Below are 18,150 nucleotides of genomic sequence, written 5' to 3' on the forward strand. Positions count from 1 at the left end.
CTCTGAAATGTTTACGTCAGTTTCGGTTTCTCAAGGATAAAGCAGTTGTGATTGCAATCTTGATGGTAAGTGCGACAGAGGCTGAATTATAACTGGATGCAGATTAGCTTCACGATCCAATTTCATGTTTCGAGTCAGCGGTATGAGAAGATTATTACGTCCAACCAACAGATCGATAAAAAGGCCTTGCATTCGACGACTCTCGTGCTCCGCACGACGTCGGCGGTGGCGCCGCCGATTATTTTGCGTCTGGGCGCCGGTGTCCCGGCATGCGGTGGCTCCAAATCCTTCGGCGGCGCCGCCGAGACCGTACCGACCGTACTACCGTACGAAGAGGTTGTGCACCGCCGGTTGTGCACCGAACTGCGGTGCACAGCACATACATCGTGCACTTCGACCCCTGTTCTCGCCATGTCTTCCGTGACTACAGCGACTACAGTGCCGGGGAAGCAGACTACAACGTCGGGTGTTGATGGTGCTATTGCTACTGGTGTTAAAAAGACAGCCGCACAGCGACAACGCAAGCGTCGTTCACGTAAGAAACAGCAAGAGGCGAGTGAAGAGGTCAAGAAGCAGAGATACGAGTACTTGAAGGCATATCGTCAAGGGATGACCGATGAAATGAAGCAGCGGAGAGCGGAGAAAGCCAAAGCGTATCGGCAACGGATGACCGATGAGATGAAGAAGCGGAGAGCCGAAAACTGCAAAGCGTATCGCGAACGCAGGAAATCGCGACAAAAGCTTCAAGCCAAACCAGAAGTTCCACGCCAGGCTGGTAAGGCCGACAAGAGTCTGAGACTTAGCCGCGGTGCTTTCGGGCATGTGTCATAGGCTGTGGTTCGAGTTCCCTACGTTGGGAGGTCACCTCATCCATTCCGGGGTATGTGGGACATACCTCGGCAAACCTCACTCATGAGGGCCCTCACTCACCCTTATCTTCACAGGTGAGGTGAGGGTGAGTGAGTTTCCCAACAAGGAAAATTCATGAGTGTGAGGGTGAATGAGGACCGTGAGGGCCATGAGGGCGGTGAGTGCGTGAGGGGTGTGAGGACCATGAGTGCATGAGGGGCGATGAGTGCGTGAGGGCGGTAGCTGTGTGAGGGCCATGAGTGCGTGAGGGAGGTGAGTGGCATGAGGGCCGTGAGGTGTATGAGTGCGTGAGGGCGGTGAGTGCGTGAGGGGCGTGAAGGGCGGTGAGTATGTGGCCCCCTTCAGACGGACCAACTTTCTCAGCAGTTTTGGCGTTGCTGGCGGGTTGTTCTCTAGCTCTCGCTAGATCGACACGAATTGCTGAGATTGTGTCCGGCTCGAAACAAGTGAGCAACTCGGAGCAATTCGAAGACATTTGAAGCGGCTGCATCCAATCAGGGACGCGATATTTTCACGTGATACCTCGTGCCGGTGATAAAGACAACAAAAGACTTAGTTCTGGTTTGAAATTGATAGTTTTTGGAAATAAACTGTTTCAGAAAAATGCATTAGTATTCTCAAGGAGATTTAAACCCATAAAAACACGTTTATAACCCGCAATTGTTTGTCTAAATAGTGCAAGAAAAATAAAATTTCATGATGATGGCAAATTGCAGCAGTTTGTTGCTGCGTGTTAAGGCGGGTGGCCCGTGTTGCTGGTGTTGCGACATCAAGTTTCTGGGCGAAATTGCTCCGTCTCAAGCGGGCCTGAGTGGCGTGAGGGCGGTGAGTGCGTGAAGGGTGTGAGGGCGGTGGGTGGCGTGAGGGCCATGAGTCCGTAAGGGCCATGAGTGGCGCGATGCCCATGAGGGCGGTGAGTGGCGTGAGGGCGGTGAGTGGCGTGAGGGCCATGAGTGCGTGGGGGGCGTGAGGGCTGTGAGTGGCGTGAGGGCGGTGGGTGGCGTGAGAGCTGTGAGGTTCAGTGAGGGTGAGTGAGGGGCTAGGGTGAGCGTAGCTAAGAGGGTGAGTGTGAGTGAGGGGTTCAGGGTGAGTGTAGCTGTGTGGGTGAGTGAGGGCAACCTAAAATGCCGACCTCTGGTGTGGCGTGCAGTAGCCACGGCTGCCGCAACCGATGTTACAAGCACGATGTCCGGGCTGTCAGCGTCCTGCCAAGCACGCGCGGTCATGCAGTGCAGGCGCCGTTCAGGGCCACATGCTCGCGCTTGTAGCATTGTCTGTCTGTACTTCAGTTGAAACGAAATATAGTTGCATGGTTGCATAAGCGACGCAGTCGAGAGCCTTTAAAATGAATCTCGGAACCGGGTTAGGGCCAGGGTGTCGAACCGATTCAGAACCGAAAACCTGATCAAAATTACTGTTTATGACCGAACCGAAGAAGATGGAAACCGATATTGAACGTTTGTTATGGAACCTGAACTTGAACGAAGCCAAAATCGCACCTTGCGTTTCCCGGTTGATTGGTAAACGGTTCGGCGTAATTAAATTTAAGCCGTGCCTGTCGTTGCGGGTCAGTTTTGGCGTTCGCTGTGACAGCGTCAGTGGCGTACAGTTGTTGCCCAAATAAACGCAGCGGCGTAAGGACGGCATAGAGTCCACGTCTCTGTGCAGCACAATGTTAGGAACTGATTGTTTCTGAGCTTTTGGTTTGACATTTCTTTGTTTTGTATTGTTTCCCCAAACCAGACATATTTGTGTCAAAGGTGTTTACTTTCAAAATTTCAAGCTTCCTCAAAACTTGCCACTAATATAAGAAAGCATGCATTCTATGCACAGTGAATGAGGCAGTACCATGCAAACAGAAACATTGCGTTGTATGCATGTCCGTCTTCAAAATCACTATATAAGCGAGCGCTAATATATGCTTGACTTGTTTGAGCACAGAGCGCTTAATGCAACGCCACATGCATGCTTTCAATTACAAACTTTGACAGTAGCTAACGTTCGTAGCAAAAACAAAGATGGTCATGCTACAGAAAATGATCTATAATACACTCTAATCACAGGCAGCATGAGAGGCATATGCTGTGCTAATGCTTGATCTTATCGACTTGCTAGTGACTTCCGTAATATCCCGAAAGACCTGAAATGGGGTGAAAATAAGGAGTGCGCTAACTTTCGGTGTGCAATAAAAAAACAGTTGAAAAAATGCTACTTTTATATTTTTTTGACATGCGAAACTTGTAATTGCAGGGAGGGGCGATGAACTGAAGACGACTGTCCTTTCCAGTCAGCAATTTTCGCTCATCTCCCGCCGTAGCTAAGTACTACCATTTCAGCCGAGGTCTCCGTGGGCCAGGGCCCTGCAATGACTATAAGTGGGCTATATTTTGGTATTTTTAAAGAAAAAGCAATCCGTGCCAAAAATAGGGGGCGGGTTATCTTTCGGGGTTGGAGCATCTCTCAGGATTTTCTGGTATATATTTTGTGCTATCAGCTACTGCAAAACGGTTGTGGCACTCAAAAATGAAACTTGCTCTCTACATAGCGTAAAAACAAACACTAGGCCCTGGCACTAGGCACTAGGCATCCGTTAAATCCTAGACTTGGTCGCTAAACCATTGGCTTCCACCAATAATTCATATAAACAAAAATGAAACTTTATAGATCCCAGCCGCTAACAAGAAAAGTGTGTTTGATTCGTCGCCATCTGCGTTAAAAGTACTACAAAAAGAAAATATTGTAGTCGTCTTAGCCTTGTTACGGAGACGGGGTCAGCGAGACAAATATACTCTTAATTTTGTTTGGTGAACTCGACGTCTTGCTGCAAACACCACCCTATGCCAATGCGAAGAGCAGGTCCGTCTGCTTCTTGCACAGCAGTTGCGGTGACGTCAGAACGACGCCGAGCTTTGATTGGCTTTGATTGAGAGGATAGTGGGTAGACCTCAATGCTAGACGCCTCAAGGTCTACCCACTATTTTTTTTTTTTTTTTTTTTTCAATCAGCCAATAAGAGTTTGGTGTTCTGACATCATTGCAACCCCAGCGCAAGAAGCAGGTGAGCTTGCGCTCAGCATTATGTGGTCATAGTGGGGATCGAAAAGAAAACCATAGTAGCCAGGACACACCGAGCTCACAAACTATCCGTTTCGAATTACTGAGATGCTGGGTTCAAGACGTGAGAGACCGCAAAAAGAAATCAACAGTTGATAAGAAAACAGAACAAAAAAAAAAACGACTGAAAAGATTTTTTAAGCAGTGCCCAGCTACAATTATTTTCTATATTCCTAACGAGCGTGTTGGTAAAATATACTAGGTAACAGAAATAATAAAACAGAGGACGAAACACTCGTCTATGTTTCGTCCTCTTTGTGTTTTATTTTTTCTGTTATCTAGAATCCTTTTCCCCTTGTGACGGACGGTAGCGCTAGCTATAGGCTCCTTGCACTGACGTCGCATCACATACTTCTGAACACCATATAAAAGGGGGAGAGGGAAGCTGTTTTTGTAAGAATTTTGAGTGACGGGTTAATCTTCTATAATCCTCTGGGAGGAGAATAGCGACGCCTGTGCAAATCTGGGAGGCTCCTGATAAGAGGGGAGCTCCTTTTTCCCCCTTTTCTCTGGAGGTCATCGGAAATGACTACATGTGCAAGCCACATGATGTCATTTCCGATGACCTCCAGAGAAAAGGGGACGAAGGAGCTCCCCTGTTATCAGGATCCTCCTTTGTGCCTCCCGGATATGCACAGACGTCGCTATTCTCCTCCCAGAAGATTATACACAGACTCATCTCTGTTACGTCACGGCACGGTGGTGGCGCGTCGGGCGCACTTCCGGTCGGGCTGTGGGCAGAAGTCCCCATGTGAAACGTGTATTTTTGCGTTGTTTTAAAAAGAACAAGACAAAAACCTGCCTTCTCGTCAAAAGCCGCGACTGGGACTGTACAAAAAGAGTCGAGAAAAATTTGAAGGTCAGTTTTCATGTGCTCGTTTCGTCCGAGAACGTGGATATGTGCCGTGAAAAGGGAAAACCAGACGCCGTCGAACCAGGATTGCTTGGGCAGAGCACTTTTGGTTGAATTCACGGATACTTGTGGTTATTAGATTTATTTCTTTTGTTGCAACATGAACGCCGGAAAACCATTGAGTCGTACAAATTACCTGCGGACTACGTTCAGTGTGTCTTCAAGTTCAAATGGCCGCCTGATCGTTCGAACTGTCGTCTGCTCTTTCAAATGTTTCTGTTTGTCGTCTGCTCTTTTAGACGACACCGGCCCGTAGGCCAAATGCTGGCCCGGTACTTGCGATAAGAAGTAAGTGCAGGGATTAAAGGTTGGTAAGCAGGCTCGATGTAAACAGTAGAAACAAGGAGATGTTGATCGTGTTACCAGTGGTCATCACTGACTTGTTATGCCTGATTCACTTGGTCCGATTCTGCTTGCGATTTTCAGTATCGACGTAGACCATCTCAGCTACGGTTCATGCTTTTGCAGCCCGAGTGGCGTTGCAACTGAAAATTGCGAGCGAAATCTCGTCATACGAATCAGGCTTAGCGTCCATTCTGCGGCATCCACACGGAAGGAATCGCCGCGTGCCACTCGTGCCAATCCAATCCTGCCGTCGCGGCCGCTGTCGCTTTGCTTGCGCGGCCTGTTCAAACACCCTGCCGTCGCGTCCCTGCCCCGGCATGCTCCCGTGACGGTGCCGGGATGGGAGAGACGCCGGCTGTGTGAATGAGGCCTTAGAAGGACTTGATATTTTATCTATTGGGTAGCATCGAGAAATTGAAACCCGGTTTTTCAGCACGTACTATAAGTAAATTATGCGTCAACGAAAGCTGACTTACGTGAGGATGTAATGCTAGCGGTGGAGATAAAATGCGAAAGTTCAAGGACGTGATGTTACGTGGATCAAAAGATACAAAAGTCCACTTGTGATATTAGAGGCCACTCAGGAAGTTCAATTCAGTGCCGCCATCTGGCAGCAAGATTCGAAACATACTGAAACACAGAGCCAGATGGCAGCTAGTGCAATGTCAGATGCTTGCAGCAACTTTGACATTACAGCTCATTGTTAAGTCAAAACGTGCGAACTGGCTGCATGATTTATTTGCTAGACATATCATGGACGAATCTGTGGGACAGGCCTTGAACCAAAAGAATGGTGGATTGAAATGACAATCGTACCTCTGTTTCCACAGTGCCTACTGTAACAAGAATGCACACCTGTGAAATCTTACTTGGGGGAAGTTCCCATCTGACAATTGTCTGTTGTCTATGGCCAGCGCAGCTACAAGAGCACGAGTGTGCTCCTTTTATTAGTGTTGACCATATGAACGGTGATTTAGAGCAGAAAGCCGGCCAGGTGAACATACTTTCTTATCAAACGTGTGCTCACTTGTCGTTTGAGCCATGTCGGTATAGATGAACCGGCGTGTCTAGGTGCACGTTTCCTGTACAAAAAGGTGTCGGGCAGTTTGATGACCAGACATTCACACACACTCATTAATGTGTAAAATTGTGTCTATAGCCATTTAATTGCGGTTGTTTGTGTCCTTTGTCTTTCATAATATACATGGTGATGTCTATTTGTGTAGGTGATGGAGGTGCATGCTCGAAGACAGAGATCCTCTTCAAGTGCTGTTTCTGCACACATGCCACCAAGGATCAGCGTGAACTCCTCGGTCACCTGGTTGTCCATGGTGACGAACAACAACTCGAGTGCCAGCACTGCCCAGAGTCGTCTTCCAAGGCGGAAGATTTAAGATGTCACACTGAGCGACAAAGATTTCTTGACTGTCAACCGATTGATCACATTCCATTGCGCACATGTGAAAAGCCTTTCAGGTGTAAGCAATGTTTCCAAGCCTTTACTTGGAATAAGCCTTTCAAATGTGCCAGCTGCCCGAAGGTATTCGCCCAAGGCGTAGAGTGTATAGCCCACATTCGAAGACACACAGGCGGGAAGTCATTCAAATGCGAGCAATGTCCCAAAGCCTATAGATCGCGTGCAAACTTGATGCGCCACGTGCGAACACATACGGGGGCGAGAACTTTGAAGTGCATGTATTGTTCCAAGGAATTTACTCATATTTCCCTTCTTACGTCCCACATGCGATCACACTCACGCGAGAGGCCCCACAAATGCGAGCAATGTCACAAAGCCTTTCATGAGAAAGCGAGACTGAAGCGGCACATGTTAATACACACGGGCGAAAGGCCTTACAAATGCCATCAATGTCCTAAAGCGTTTACTGTGTACGGGAACCTGACGCAGCACCTTCAAACGCACGTGGGCACTAGGCCTTTCCAATGCGAGCTATGTCCTGAAGCCTTTAGTACACGTGGCACCCTGACCAAGCACATTCGAATTCACAGTGGCGAGAAACCTTACAAATGCGAGAAATGTTCCAAAGCCTTTAAGGCATGTGGGAGCCTGACGAAGCACATTCGAATTCACACGGGTGAGAGACCTTACAAATGCGACAAATGTCCCAAAGCCTTTTGTGCACTTGGGACACTGAAACAGCACATTCGGACGCACACGGGTGAGAGACCTTACAAATGCAAGAAATGTTTCAAAGCTTTTGGTGCGCCTGGGACCCTGACGGATCACATGAAAACGCACACGGGTGAGAGGCCTTTTAAATGCGACCAGTGTCCCAAAGCCTTTAGCGTGCGTGCGAACCTGAAGCAGCACACTCGAGCGCATCATACAATGTCGTACAATGGCACATCTGATCACTTGCCATAGTCAGCCGACCCGAGCAGAGGGGAGTGATACGTACGAAAAAGGAACAGCCTGGGTATTGGGAGCATGCGACAGGACAGTGGCATCACGGTGTGGCTCCTAACAGAAATGTCCCATATAGACATTGGGTGTAGCGGCTGACCTAAGTTCATAATCATTGCTATCTTGCATAGGCACAGAGCAATACAAAACGTTCAAGGCCACAGTTGGCACTAACGTTTTTTTACACGAGACCCGGAAATTAAGAACAAGTCCCCTCCATGTGCTGGTGAAAACAGATCTCAATCCCAGTTTGTCTACTCAATTTGCATTCTAAGTGCCGGCTGTACCAAGACCGCTGAGCGCAAATCCTCGAAAACCTAAGCTCAGTTTCGGTTTCGTTCTCTTGCACCGAAATTGCTTATCGCTCAACCTGTCACTAAACCATGCCTATCATAAGTGCTCAACATTAGGCGCTTCGCTTTTGGTTGTTTTAATGCGTTAGCATTAGAACGCTCGTTTTGACGAAAACCCAACGACGTCTTTTGTGTGCGAACGTCGGGAAGAGAGGGAGAAGGAGGGGGAGAGGACGACACATGCGACGCTCCCATTGGTCTGAAGTGCTGACATCAGCATGCGTCAACCCCTCCCTCTCTCCCCGGCGCTGACAAACTGACAGACACTGCCGGGTTTTCGTCAAAACGAGCCCCTTCGTTTTCGGTTAAGTCATGCGGACAGCTGGCACGGAGCCAGAGAGGCGGAGGCACCACGCAACACCTCCGAGATAGCAAAGCTGTAGTGCTGAATGTGATAGCGTCATCAGAGAAGGCCAACGTTCGACACAGATTGCAAACGAGTGCTGCGTTTCGAGTCAGGTTTGAGCCGAACGTTGATGCAATCGTCGTATCCAATTTGTGTCCAGGGTTAGCCATCTCTGGTGACCATCTCATCTAGCACTACAGCATTGTTATCTATAAGGTGTTGCCTTGCAGTGCGGTGGAATGCAGGCGTGCTCAGTTGCCGCTCTGCCATCGCTGGTTGTTCTCCGCTCTGGGTTTTCCCTCCAGCACAGAAAATTAAGATGGCTTGGACTTCAGTTTTTGAATAAAGTTTTCCTCCTCTGGGTTTTCATAGTAGTGGCGCGTGGGCTGTGATGTCTGTTTGTAGGTAAAACAGTGGATGCGGTTCCCTTCACGAGTGATATGGATATGGTTGCTTTCACGGGCGACATGGATGACCGTAGTACCCAAGGGCGTCAACATACTATGGACAAGCAGAGTACAGAAAATGGGTGGAAAAATTTACATTAAGATCCATTGGTGGATTCTTAAGGAATTCGTTAGCATGACCGTCAGGAAACACCACATACGTCCCCCTTTGGGAAACGCTAACACTGACCCCGTAACGAGGCCAAAAAGTGGCAGCGAAAAATAGAGGAAGCAAAAGAGAAAAGTGAAGGGGTCAGTGTTAGCGTTTCCCAAAGGGGAACTTGTGTGGCGTTTCCAAGGGTCATGCTAACGCATTCCTTAATCCACCACTGGATCATCCTGTATTTTTTTAATCCTGGATTTAAAACACGGCGAATGGTTTGTGGCGATCAACGTGGTGGACAAAAGTGGTTGTAATAAATGTTTTACGCTGCAACAGCATGAAAGTGTCGACAGAATGACTTTTGATAATGACAAGGATGCAAACTATTGTCATGTGAAGTGTTTATAGACTCCTTTTTTCAAATTAGCTCTCCACTGAGAGTGCGTGTTAAGCTTAACCCGGGATGGTATGCAGCTGTGGGGCTCACGTCAGTCTTCCCGTTGGTTTTTCCATCAACGTGCTTATTCGTATGTATTTGTGCATATCTGTAACGTATTGCTATTTACAACCTTGTTTATTTTTACTTTCAACACATTTCATTCAGTACATTTCTGCCGTTCGCGTCAGATTGCGGCGAACAACTCGTTTAAATAATAAAACGGCGAAAAATGTCATTTTGTTTGTTTTTAGACCCTTGGGACAATTTGCATTCAAGTTCCCTTGTCTTGAGGTGAGAATTTTAGCTTCAGAAAACTGTCGCTCTACAATTTTAACTTTTCTGGCGATCGCACCTTGTGGAGATATTTGTGTTTATACCTTTCCTTCGTGGCGACAACAAATCAAAACAACTATGATGCGAGATTTGTTCAGCACTGTATTGGGGCAGGCTGTGGCAGGTGGTGCAAAAAGACTATTGCTCTCGTCGACACAATGTGATGAACTAGTAGCAGTCTTCGCATTTATCGCTGCTGTCTGTTCAGCTAGGTAGAGAACTGCATTATCTACAGTGAACACCAGATCTGCCTGTTACCACTTGCAAACGAGCTCATGGCTGTTCTCTATTGGCAGGAATAACAAAAAAACTAGTCTGAGCGACCTCTGGATGTTCATAAATTGACAACCTCTACGATCATCAAGGGATCCACTGGTGGTATCACTTTGATGTATGCGGAGTTATACCTTCTTTACCCCATCACCAAAAATAAAAGCAGTTTCATTACAGAAGAATTTGACAAGCCATTTCAAAGTGTCATTTGTGTGGTTGACTGCACACACATACCTATGCAGTACCAACAGTAGAACATGTAGATCTCATTTGTAATGTGCAGACAATGTTGGGCCACCAGCTGCTCATCCAGCAATTTGGCACGGTGACCAGGTCAGTTGATGGCGGCATTGTTTTTTTGTAAACTGGGTTTTAAGGCATATGTTGACAGCGATCAGGTCTCAGGAGAGCGGTCTTTTTCTGGGAGATGAAGGCTTCGCTTGTTCACCCGACATCATAACACTAGTTACCATACCTCGGCAAACCTCACTCATGAGGGCCCTCACTCACCCTCATCTTCACAGGTGAGGTGAGGGTGAGCGAGTTTCTGAACCAGGAAAATTCATGAGTGTGAGGGTGAGTGAGGGCCGCGAGGACTGTGAGGGCCGTGAGGGGGGTGAGGGCCGTGAGGGCTGTGAGGGCGGTGAGGGCCATGAGGGCGGTAAGGGGTATGAGGGCCATGCGTGCGTGAGGGCGGTGAGTGGCGTGAGGGCCATGAGTGCGTGAGTGGTGTGAGGGCGGTGAGTGCGTGAGGGGTGTGAGGGCCATGAGTGCGGTGAGGGCAGCGAGTGGCATGAGAGGCGTGAGGGCCGTGAGGGTGGTCAGCGCATGAGGTGTGTGAGGGCCGTGAGTGCGTGAGGCCCCCTTCAGATCGAGCATCTTTCTCAGCAATTTTGGTGTTAATGGCGGGTTGTTCTCTAGTTTTCCCTAGATCGACACGAATTGCTGAGATCAGGTGCGGCTCAGAATAAGCAAGCAACTTGGAGCAATTTGAATGCGTTTGAAGCGGCTGCATCCAATCAGGGACGCAAAATTTTCATGTGATACCTCGTGCCGGTGATGATGACACCGAAAGATTTGGTTCTGGTTTGAAATCAATCGTTTCTTTTTTTTAATAAACTGTTTCAGAAAGGTGCATTAGTATTCCTAACGAGATGTAAATGCATAAAAACATGTTTATAACGCGTAATTGTGTCTAAATAGTGCAAGAAAAATAAAATTTTATTATGACGATGGCAAATTGCAGCAATTGGTTGCTGCGTGTGATCGCGGGCGGCCCGTGTTGCTGGTGTTGTGACGTCAGGTTTCTGGGCGAATTTGCCCTCTCTGAAGCTGGCCTGAGTGGCGTGAGGGCCATCGTGCGTGAGGGGTGTGAGGGCCGCAAGGGCGGTGAGTGGCGTGAGGGCGGTGAGTGGCGTGAGGGCGGTGAGTAGGCGTGAGTGGCGTGAGGGCAGTGAGTGGCGTGAGGGCAATGAGTGGGCGTGAGGGCGGTGAGTGGCGTGAGGGCGGTGAGTGGCGTGAGGGCGGTGAGTGGCGTGAGGGCCGTGAGTAGCGTGAAGGCCGTGCGTGTGTGAGGGCGGTGAGGCGCGTGAGGGCCGTGAGTGGCGTGAGGGCAGTGAGTTGGCGTGAGGGCAGTGAATGGGCGTGGGATGCGGTGAGTGGCGTGAGGGCAGTGAGGGCGGTGAGTAGCATGAGGGCTATGAGTGCGTGAGGGCCGTAAGGGCGGTGAGTGGCGTGAGGGCGGTGAGTGGGCGAGAGGGCGGTGAGTGGCGTGAGGGCGGTGAGTGGCGTGAGGGCGGTGAGTGGGCGCGAGGGCAGTGAGTGGGCGTGAGGGCGGTGAGTGGCGTGAGGGCGGTGAGTGGCGTGAGGGCAGTGAGGGCTATGAGTGCGTGAGTGGTGTGAGGGCGGTGAGTGCGTGAGGGGTGTGAGGGCCATGAGTGTGGTGAGGGCAGCGAGTGGCATGAGAGGCGTGAGGGTGGTCAGCGCATGAGGTGTGTGAGGGCCATGAGTGCGCGAGTGCGTGAGGCCCCCTTCAGATCGAGCATCTTTCTCAGCAATTTTGGTGTTAATGGCGGGTTGTTCTCTAGTTTTCCCTAGATCGACACGAATTGCTGAGATCAGGTGCGGCTCAGAATAAGCAAGCAACTCGGAGCAATTTGAATGCGTTTGAAGCGGCTGCATCCAATCAGGGACGCAAAATTTTCATGTGATACCTCGTGCCGGTGATGATGACACCGAAAGACTTGGTTCTGGTTTGAAATCGATCGTTTCTTTTTTTTAATAAACTGTTTCAGAAAGGTGCATTAGTATTCCTAACGAGATTTAAATGCATAAAAACATGTTTATAACGTGTAATTGTGTCTAAATAGTGCAAGAAAAATAAAATTTTATTATGACGATGGCAAATTGCAGCAATTGGTTGCTGCGTGTGATCGCGGGCGGCCCGTGTTGCTGGTGTTGTGACGTCAGGTTTCTGGGCGAATTTGCCCTCTCTGAAGCTGGCCTGAGTGGCGTGAGGGCCATCGTGCGTGAGGGGTGTGAGGGCCGCAAGGGCGGTGAGTGGCGTGAGGGCAGTGAGTGGCGTGAGGGCGGTGAGTGGCGTGAGGGCGGTGAGTGGGCGTGAGGGCAGTGAGTGGCGTGAGGGCGATGAGTGGGCGTGAGGGCGGTGAGTGGGCGTGAGGGCGGTGAGTGGCGTGAGGGCGATGAGTGGCGTGAGGGCGGTGAGTAGCGTGAGGGCCGTGCGTGTGTGAGGGCGGTGAGGCGCGTGAGGGCCGTGAGTGGCGTGAGGGCAGTGAGTGGGCGTGAGGGCAGTGAGTGGGCGTGAGGGCGGTGAGTGGCGTGAGCGCAGTGAGGGCGGTGAGTAGCGTGAGGGCTATGAGTGCGTGAGGGCCGTAAGGGCGGTGAGTGGCATGAGGGCGGTGAGTGGGCGAGAGGGCGGTGAGTGGCGCGAGGGCAGTGAGTGGCGTGAGGGCGGTGAGTGGGCGCGAGGGCAGTGAGTGGGCGTGAGGGTGGTGAGTGGCGTGAGGGCGGTGAGTGGCGTGAGGGCGGTGAGTGGCGTGAGGGCGGTGAGTGGCGTGAGGGCAGTGAGGGCTATGAGTGCGTGAGGGCGGTGAGTGGCGTGAGGGCGGTGAGTGGCGTGAGGGCGGTGAGTGGCGTGAGGGCCATGAGTGAGTGAGGGGCGTGAGGGCGGTGAGGGGCGTGAGGGTGGTGACTGCGTGAGGGCCGTGAGGTTCAGTGAGGGTGACTGAAGGGCTGAAGGTGACTGTGACTGTGAGGGTGAGTGAGGGGCTGAAGGTGAGTGTAGCTGTGAGGGTGAGGGTGAGTGAGGGGCTTAGGTGAGTGTAGCTGTGAGGGTGAGGGAGGGCAACCTAAAATGCCGACCTCTGCTAGTTACAGCACCAGAGACAATTGCCAAAAGAAGGTAAGACAGGACTGATATTTGCATCTTCATGTTGGTGGTTTCAGACTCTCCTTGAACAGCTGCCTGCTGTCGCCATCATATGCATTAAGGTTTCTTTCAACATCCTTTTAACAATGCACTTCCATTTGGTATGGTTAAAATGCTCTGTGAATGACAAAAGCTACACATAGACATATTCACGTTACGGAAGGATGTTCATTTGAATAAACCACGGTGGTCACGAGCAGTATCGATAAAGAGGTAGCGCCATCTATCGATACAAGCTCCAAACGTGCACCGCCACTCAACTTGGTCATCTGCATCACCGCCCTTTGTTGACCTAAGCAAGTTTCTTGGCCCTATTTTTTACAAAAAGGAAGCTACGCTTTGTAATTTTACAAGAAAAAAAGACGAGTGAAATACACCTCTGACGAAAAGTTTACCTTGCTATGTGCAGGCATCTATTTTTACGGTCCATTTTAGATTGAGCCTGGTGACTTCAGGCACCCTATTTATATGATGTCTGGAAATGGAGTTCGTAAATAATTTAGGTTTGAGCAACAATGTTGATGAACAACTGTAGAAGGAACATAGAAGCTGTTCACACTGAATTGAAAAGTCGGGAGCCTATACGTCGTTACTAGTATATGGCAGAGCATTCCTGATGGATGCACCATAGTGATGCAAACTTATCGATAATGTTCATTTTTGCATTTTGAGACATTGTAGAGAAGCTAAAATCCCAGGAAAAGGGTGGTTTTTAATAATGGGGGTAAAGTTTAGAAAGATCTCAAGCAATCTCGGACTTCAAAAAGCATCTGCATTATAACATTCCATGCCAAAAATGTGTAAATTAAGTTGACTTTCTGAAATTTGTTGAGAATGTCAGTTTAACATAATAGGAGAGTACTGAGGAATATGATATAAATCGTTGTGGAGAAAAAGTCATGTCTAATAACTTGGTAACTAACTGGGTTTACCTTGTGTAAATAGAGGGTGGAATGATATTAATGCGAAAGCATTAACTGTCTCATAGATCGAGCTGACGTCATCAGTTTGAAGCGCGAAAACGGCTCCTGGCTTCCGGCGCCTTCGGTTCCATTGGCTGCCACGCGTCGACGGGGGCTCCCATTGGTCGCTGCGCTATGGCCTCCGAGATCCCGAAGCGCGCATGCGCTAGTACGCAGCAGACGACAAAGGGAGCGGACGAGCGGCTTGCATGCTTTCGCTTTCCCAACTCGTAAGAAATGCTTAGGTATACCTCAAGCTTTTTTTTTACACAGGATAACAAAAACTTTTCGACCTGGAAGTACAATGTTCTATTTCCATTTTATAGGCTTTAAGTTCTGGATATCCAGTACTAGGAATATGTCGAGTGGAGAACAACCTAGAACGAAAGGGGCAATGGCCCTCCTCTGAATAATGTCTATATTGCCTTTCAAATATTGAGCAAAAAACTCGCCACTGTAACCTCATGCAAGGTGTCTGGTAGAGACACTCTCCGATTAGTGGGCTACCATCGCCATTTTATTCTCATTTTATTCTCAGTCTGTTGCTCAAGGTGAACAAAACTGCTCATTTGATTTTTCATCTCAATTTTTGTCTAATTTTCTAGATCCAGATTGTGGATTTCTAGTGAAATTTGGCCTTGAAGCTTACCTTTGTTGCCATTATATGCACATTAGTTTATGTATCAAAAAGAATAAGATATGGGTATGTGGTGTAGCCAGGGGGGAAGCTTATGAAGCTCTAGCCCTCCCCCCCCCGCCGAAATCCAGCCAATCCTACAATACACACATGTGCTTTGACCCTTCCCCCCCTCCCCACACCCCAAGTCATTGACATCCCAGCCACCTCAACCAAACCCCTCTCCAAAAAAAAAAAACAATTTCTGGCTATGCTAGGATAGGCTTACGGGGTGGAATCTCACGTTGACCAGTACAATTCCATGCCAGGCTTGTCGATCACTCCTTGCAAAATTGCCTGTGGAGCCCCAAATAACTAACATAACTAAAATCATATTTTCCAGTCTGCGAGTTGCACACCCCTCTAAACGACCATTTTCACGAGAGTTGGTATATAACACTTGGTTGGCATGGTAAAACTCCTTTAAAAGCCTGTACAGGGTTTGGACCATCTTTGGACCGCTGGATGTTTTGTGCATTGGCTGGTGCTCTGCCATTCCTGCTTTGTTGTAAATGCCAATACTGCCAATATATTGTGCAGTAAAAAGGCTGATGTACACTAGGTGCTTTCCATTCTTGCCCTCCACCTCCTCTGCTATATTCTCTCCAGTTTTTGCCTTCCCCTCGCACTTTAGGGGAAGAGGTTTATCTTTCCTGCGGAAAACCTAGAGGTCTCACTGCCGTACGAGACAGGAAATCAGAAGAAAGCAACTGCGACTTAGGCACCAGAAGATACAGTACAGCGTGAAACACATGTAAGACGAAACCGTCCAATCCGACGTCCGATCAGGCGATACGACGGTCGGAGACGAGGGTTTTCAACGCTCTCCGTTGCTGCGAAAACCCTCGCCCCCCCCAAGGTCATTCCGGCAGTCCGCACGTCGGATCGGACGGTTTAGTTGTACATGTGTTTCGCACTTACGTCCTGAAGTCACCCCATTTGCAGAAGCGAGGTGTATTTGGGAGTTTACGTACCAAACCAACGAGCGAGCATGTGGCACATCCCAGCAGGGGACTGAGGATTCATTTCAACCTACTGGGGACCTTCCGACGCACAACCGAAGCTCAGGTTACCATGGTGCCTTTTCTACAATAATCTTCCATCAGATTGCAGGTGCCTTGACCACATTTGCAAAAGCTTAGAGCTGAAAGAAAAGCAAGCGCACAGGTGGAGCCAGTGAATCGGAAAATACTAACTAAAACCTGCGACCAAAAGAGTGGCCCTGTGCAGGGTTTTCTGGTAGGCAAAAGGCTGGCTTGCACATTTGCGTCCGAGCCTGGTTGACCGCAGTACGACCGTTTACGACTCCTAAAGGCGAGAGAACAGACTGGTGCCATCTATCTGACGGCCCTGAAACACTTCAACTTTGCATATTTTCTCATTTTTGTACGCATCATGCTTTCACCGTCGATTTGAAATAATCCCGACAATCTTATAAGTGACCATTTCTCATAGTGCATAGATTTGGTCTAGCATATATTGCAAAACCTTCAGTCTAGTCTTACGTAGATCAGGAAAGCTCCCAGGGCTACCCGACAGAGGTCACCAGTGCATTCTCTCGTCGTAAGCATGTTGTAAGCAGTCACTAGCCGTTGCAATGCAGTCGATCACGCTGGAACGCAAATTATACCTTGGAAGAAAAATCTTTTTGGAGCAATATTTTTGTTGTTAAATGCAATTTAGGTGGAGAGGGTGGAGGTAGCATCCTGCTAAGCAAGCCCCACCCTATGCTTACATCTCTCATTGGCTGGAGAGTTGATCGACGTGTGAAATGTTGGTTGTAAAATTGTTTCTTCATACCGCAATAGTATTTTAACCGACAATACCTTGTGTTTGAGAAAAATGATCTAGGTAGTGTCATCGTTTCCAAAAATATCTCGAGATTGACTTTTCCCCTTCGGTTTAAAACAATAAAAAAACATTGTTGCTGGCGTTTGCGGCATGCTCAACGAGCGCAGCTTCTTTTCCATTTTTACGAGTGTGAGTCGTTTTGTGTTCACCAAGGTGTTTAGAGGAAGATGTCCTCAACTGACATAGCAGCAAACCATCTCAAGAACGTGCCTTCGGAAGCGCTGTGTGGGTGCTTGTTTTATAGCGGAACTGGCCTAAGCCTAGCATCCCCTGTCAACTATTTTGCTTGATCTGGCTTCATTCATTAAGGTGAAAGCCTTATATGTCTCATCGTTCAGCCGACCTTAAAGTCCTTGAGCGAAAACACATCGGCGACACGAAAGGTACAAAAACACGTCAGCGACATAAAAGGTACCACAACCCACGGTTCGCCACTGGACCATGAGATGACATTATCTGTGCCAGAATCGGCGGAGGTGCGCGCGTAGTGCAAACCCAGCGGGAGAGGAGCACACTCTCGCTCGGGCAGCGGTGAGCAGCGGGCATGCAACACTCCACTTGGGCTTTTGCCTTTGTGTGTGTTTATGCTGATTAAATTTGTTGATTCCCATAGAAGCGGCCCCCCGCTCCTCTGTGAATGATGTAACCATCGTGATTGCAACCAGTGTTCCAAAGCCTAGAAGATACCTGCACAGGTAAAAATTTGCGAGCCATTTAAAAGGAGGCAATCAAGTGTTCGCCTTGCATCAAGTTTGTCCAAGTATGTTCCTATCATTTCGTTTTAAAAAGCAAGTAGTAAATAATTTTAGGTCGCATGTTAATTTTGCATCACAAAGCTTACCCACATTGCTCGCAAATGGCATGCAAAAAGAAAAAAGAAGTTGAAAGAATGTTTAATTTATTTTGTTGATCTTTTAATCCTATGGGTCGCTTTTTACCGCACATCTACAGATGCTGACAAGTGCTTGCATTGCACCATGGTTTGTGCATGATAAAACGATACAATGCTGCTTTCGTGATCACATCTTAGGAGCATTGCAGACCGTTTTAGATGGGTGCGGAATAGCAGACGGACCCAGGCGATGGTAGACGCCGAAATGCCTCTTTCATGGCCACATCTTAGCATTTCAGACGATAGATAGTGGCGAAATAGCAGACAACACCGGAGGCTGCTGCGCGTCTGCTCTATGAACCAGCAGGCGGTGTAAACGCCAGATTAAATGCACCGGACATTGCGAGAGGGAGATACTAAGCTTG

The 18,150-nt window shown here is 48.7% G+C and overlaps 1 protein-coding gene across 2 annotated transcripts; it reads left to right on the top strand.

Moving 5' to 3' along the window:
- The first annotated feature begins 90 nt into the window (after positions 1-90).
- On the top strand, positions 91-9,985 carry LOC120843872 (zinc finger protein 2 homolog). Of its 2 annotated transcripts, XM_042292039.1 has the most exons (3): positions 91-775; positions 3,121-3,156; positions 6,468-9,985. In XM_042292039.1, the coding sequence occupies exons 1-3, from the start codon at positions 97-99 to the stop codon at positions 7,622-7,624; spliced, it is 1,872 nt and encodes a 623-aa protein (XP_042147973.1). In that variant the 5' UTR covers positions 91-96; the 3' UTR covers positions 7,625-9,985. The 2 variants fall into 2 exon arrangements, with proteins under 2 accessions (XP_042147973.1, XP_040071262.2); XM_040215328.3 differs by lacking the exon at positions 3,121-3,156.
- The last annotated feature ends 8,165 nt before the right edge of the window (positions 9,986-18,150 follow it).

The sequence above is a fragment of the Ixodes scapularis genome, unplaced genomic scaffold (assembly GCF_016920785.2).
Source record: "Ixodes scapularis isolate PalLabHiFi unplaced genomic scaffold, ASM1692078v2 PGA_scaffold2__306_contigs__length_199485367, whole genome shotgun sequence".
Taxonomy (NCBI): domain Eukaryota; kingdom Metazoa; phylum Arthropoda; class Arachnida; order Ixodida; family Ixodidae; genus Ixodes; species Ixodes scapularis.

Coding starts and splice junctions, on each gene's coding strand:
- LOC120843872 (XM_042292039.1), top strand. CDS start 97: ATGCAGATTAGCTTCACGATCCAATTTCATGTTTCGAGTCAGCGGTAT. Junction 776..3,120: donor AGAAGTTCCACGCCAGGCTG/GTAAGGCCGACA, acceptor TTGTAATTGCAG/GGAGGGGCGATGAACTGAAG. Junction 3,157..6,467: donor GAAGACGACTGTCCTTTCCA/GTCAGCAATTTT, acceptor CTATTTGTGTAG/GTGATGGAGGTGCATGCTCG.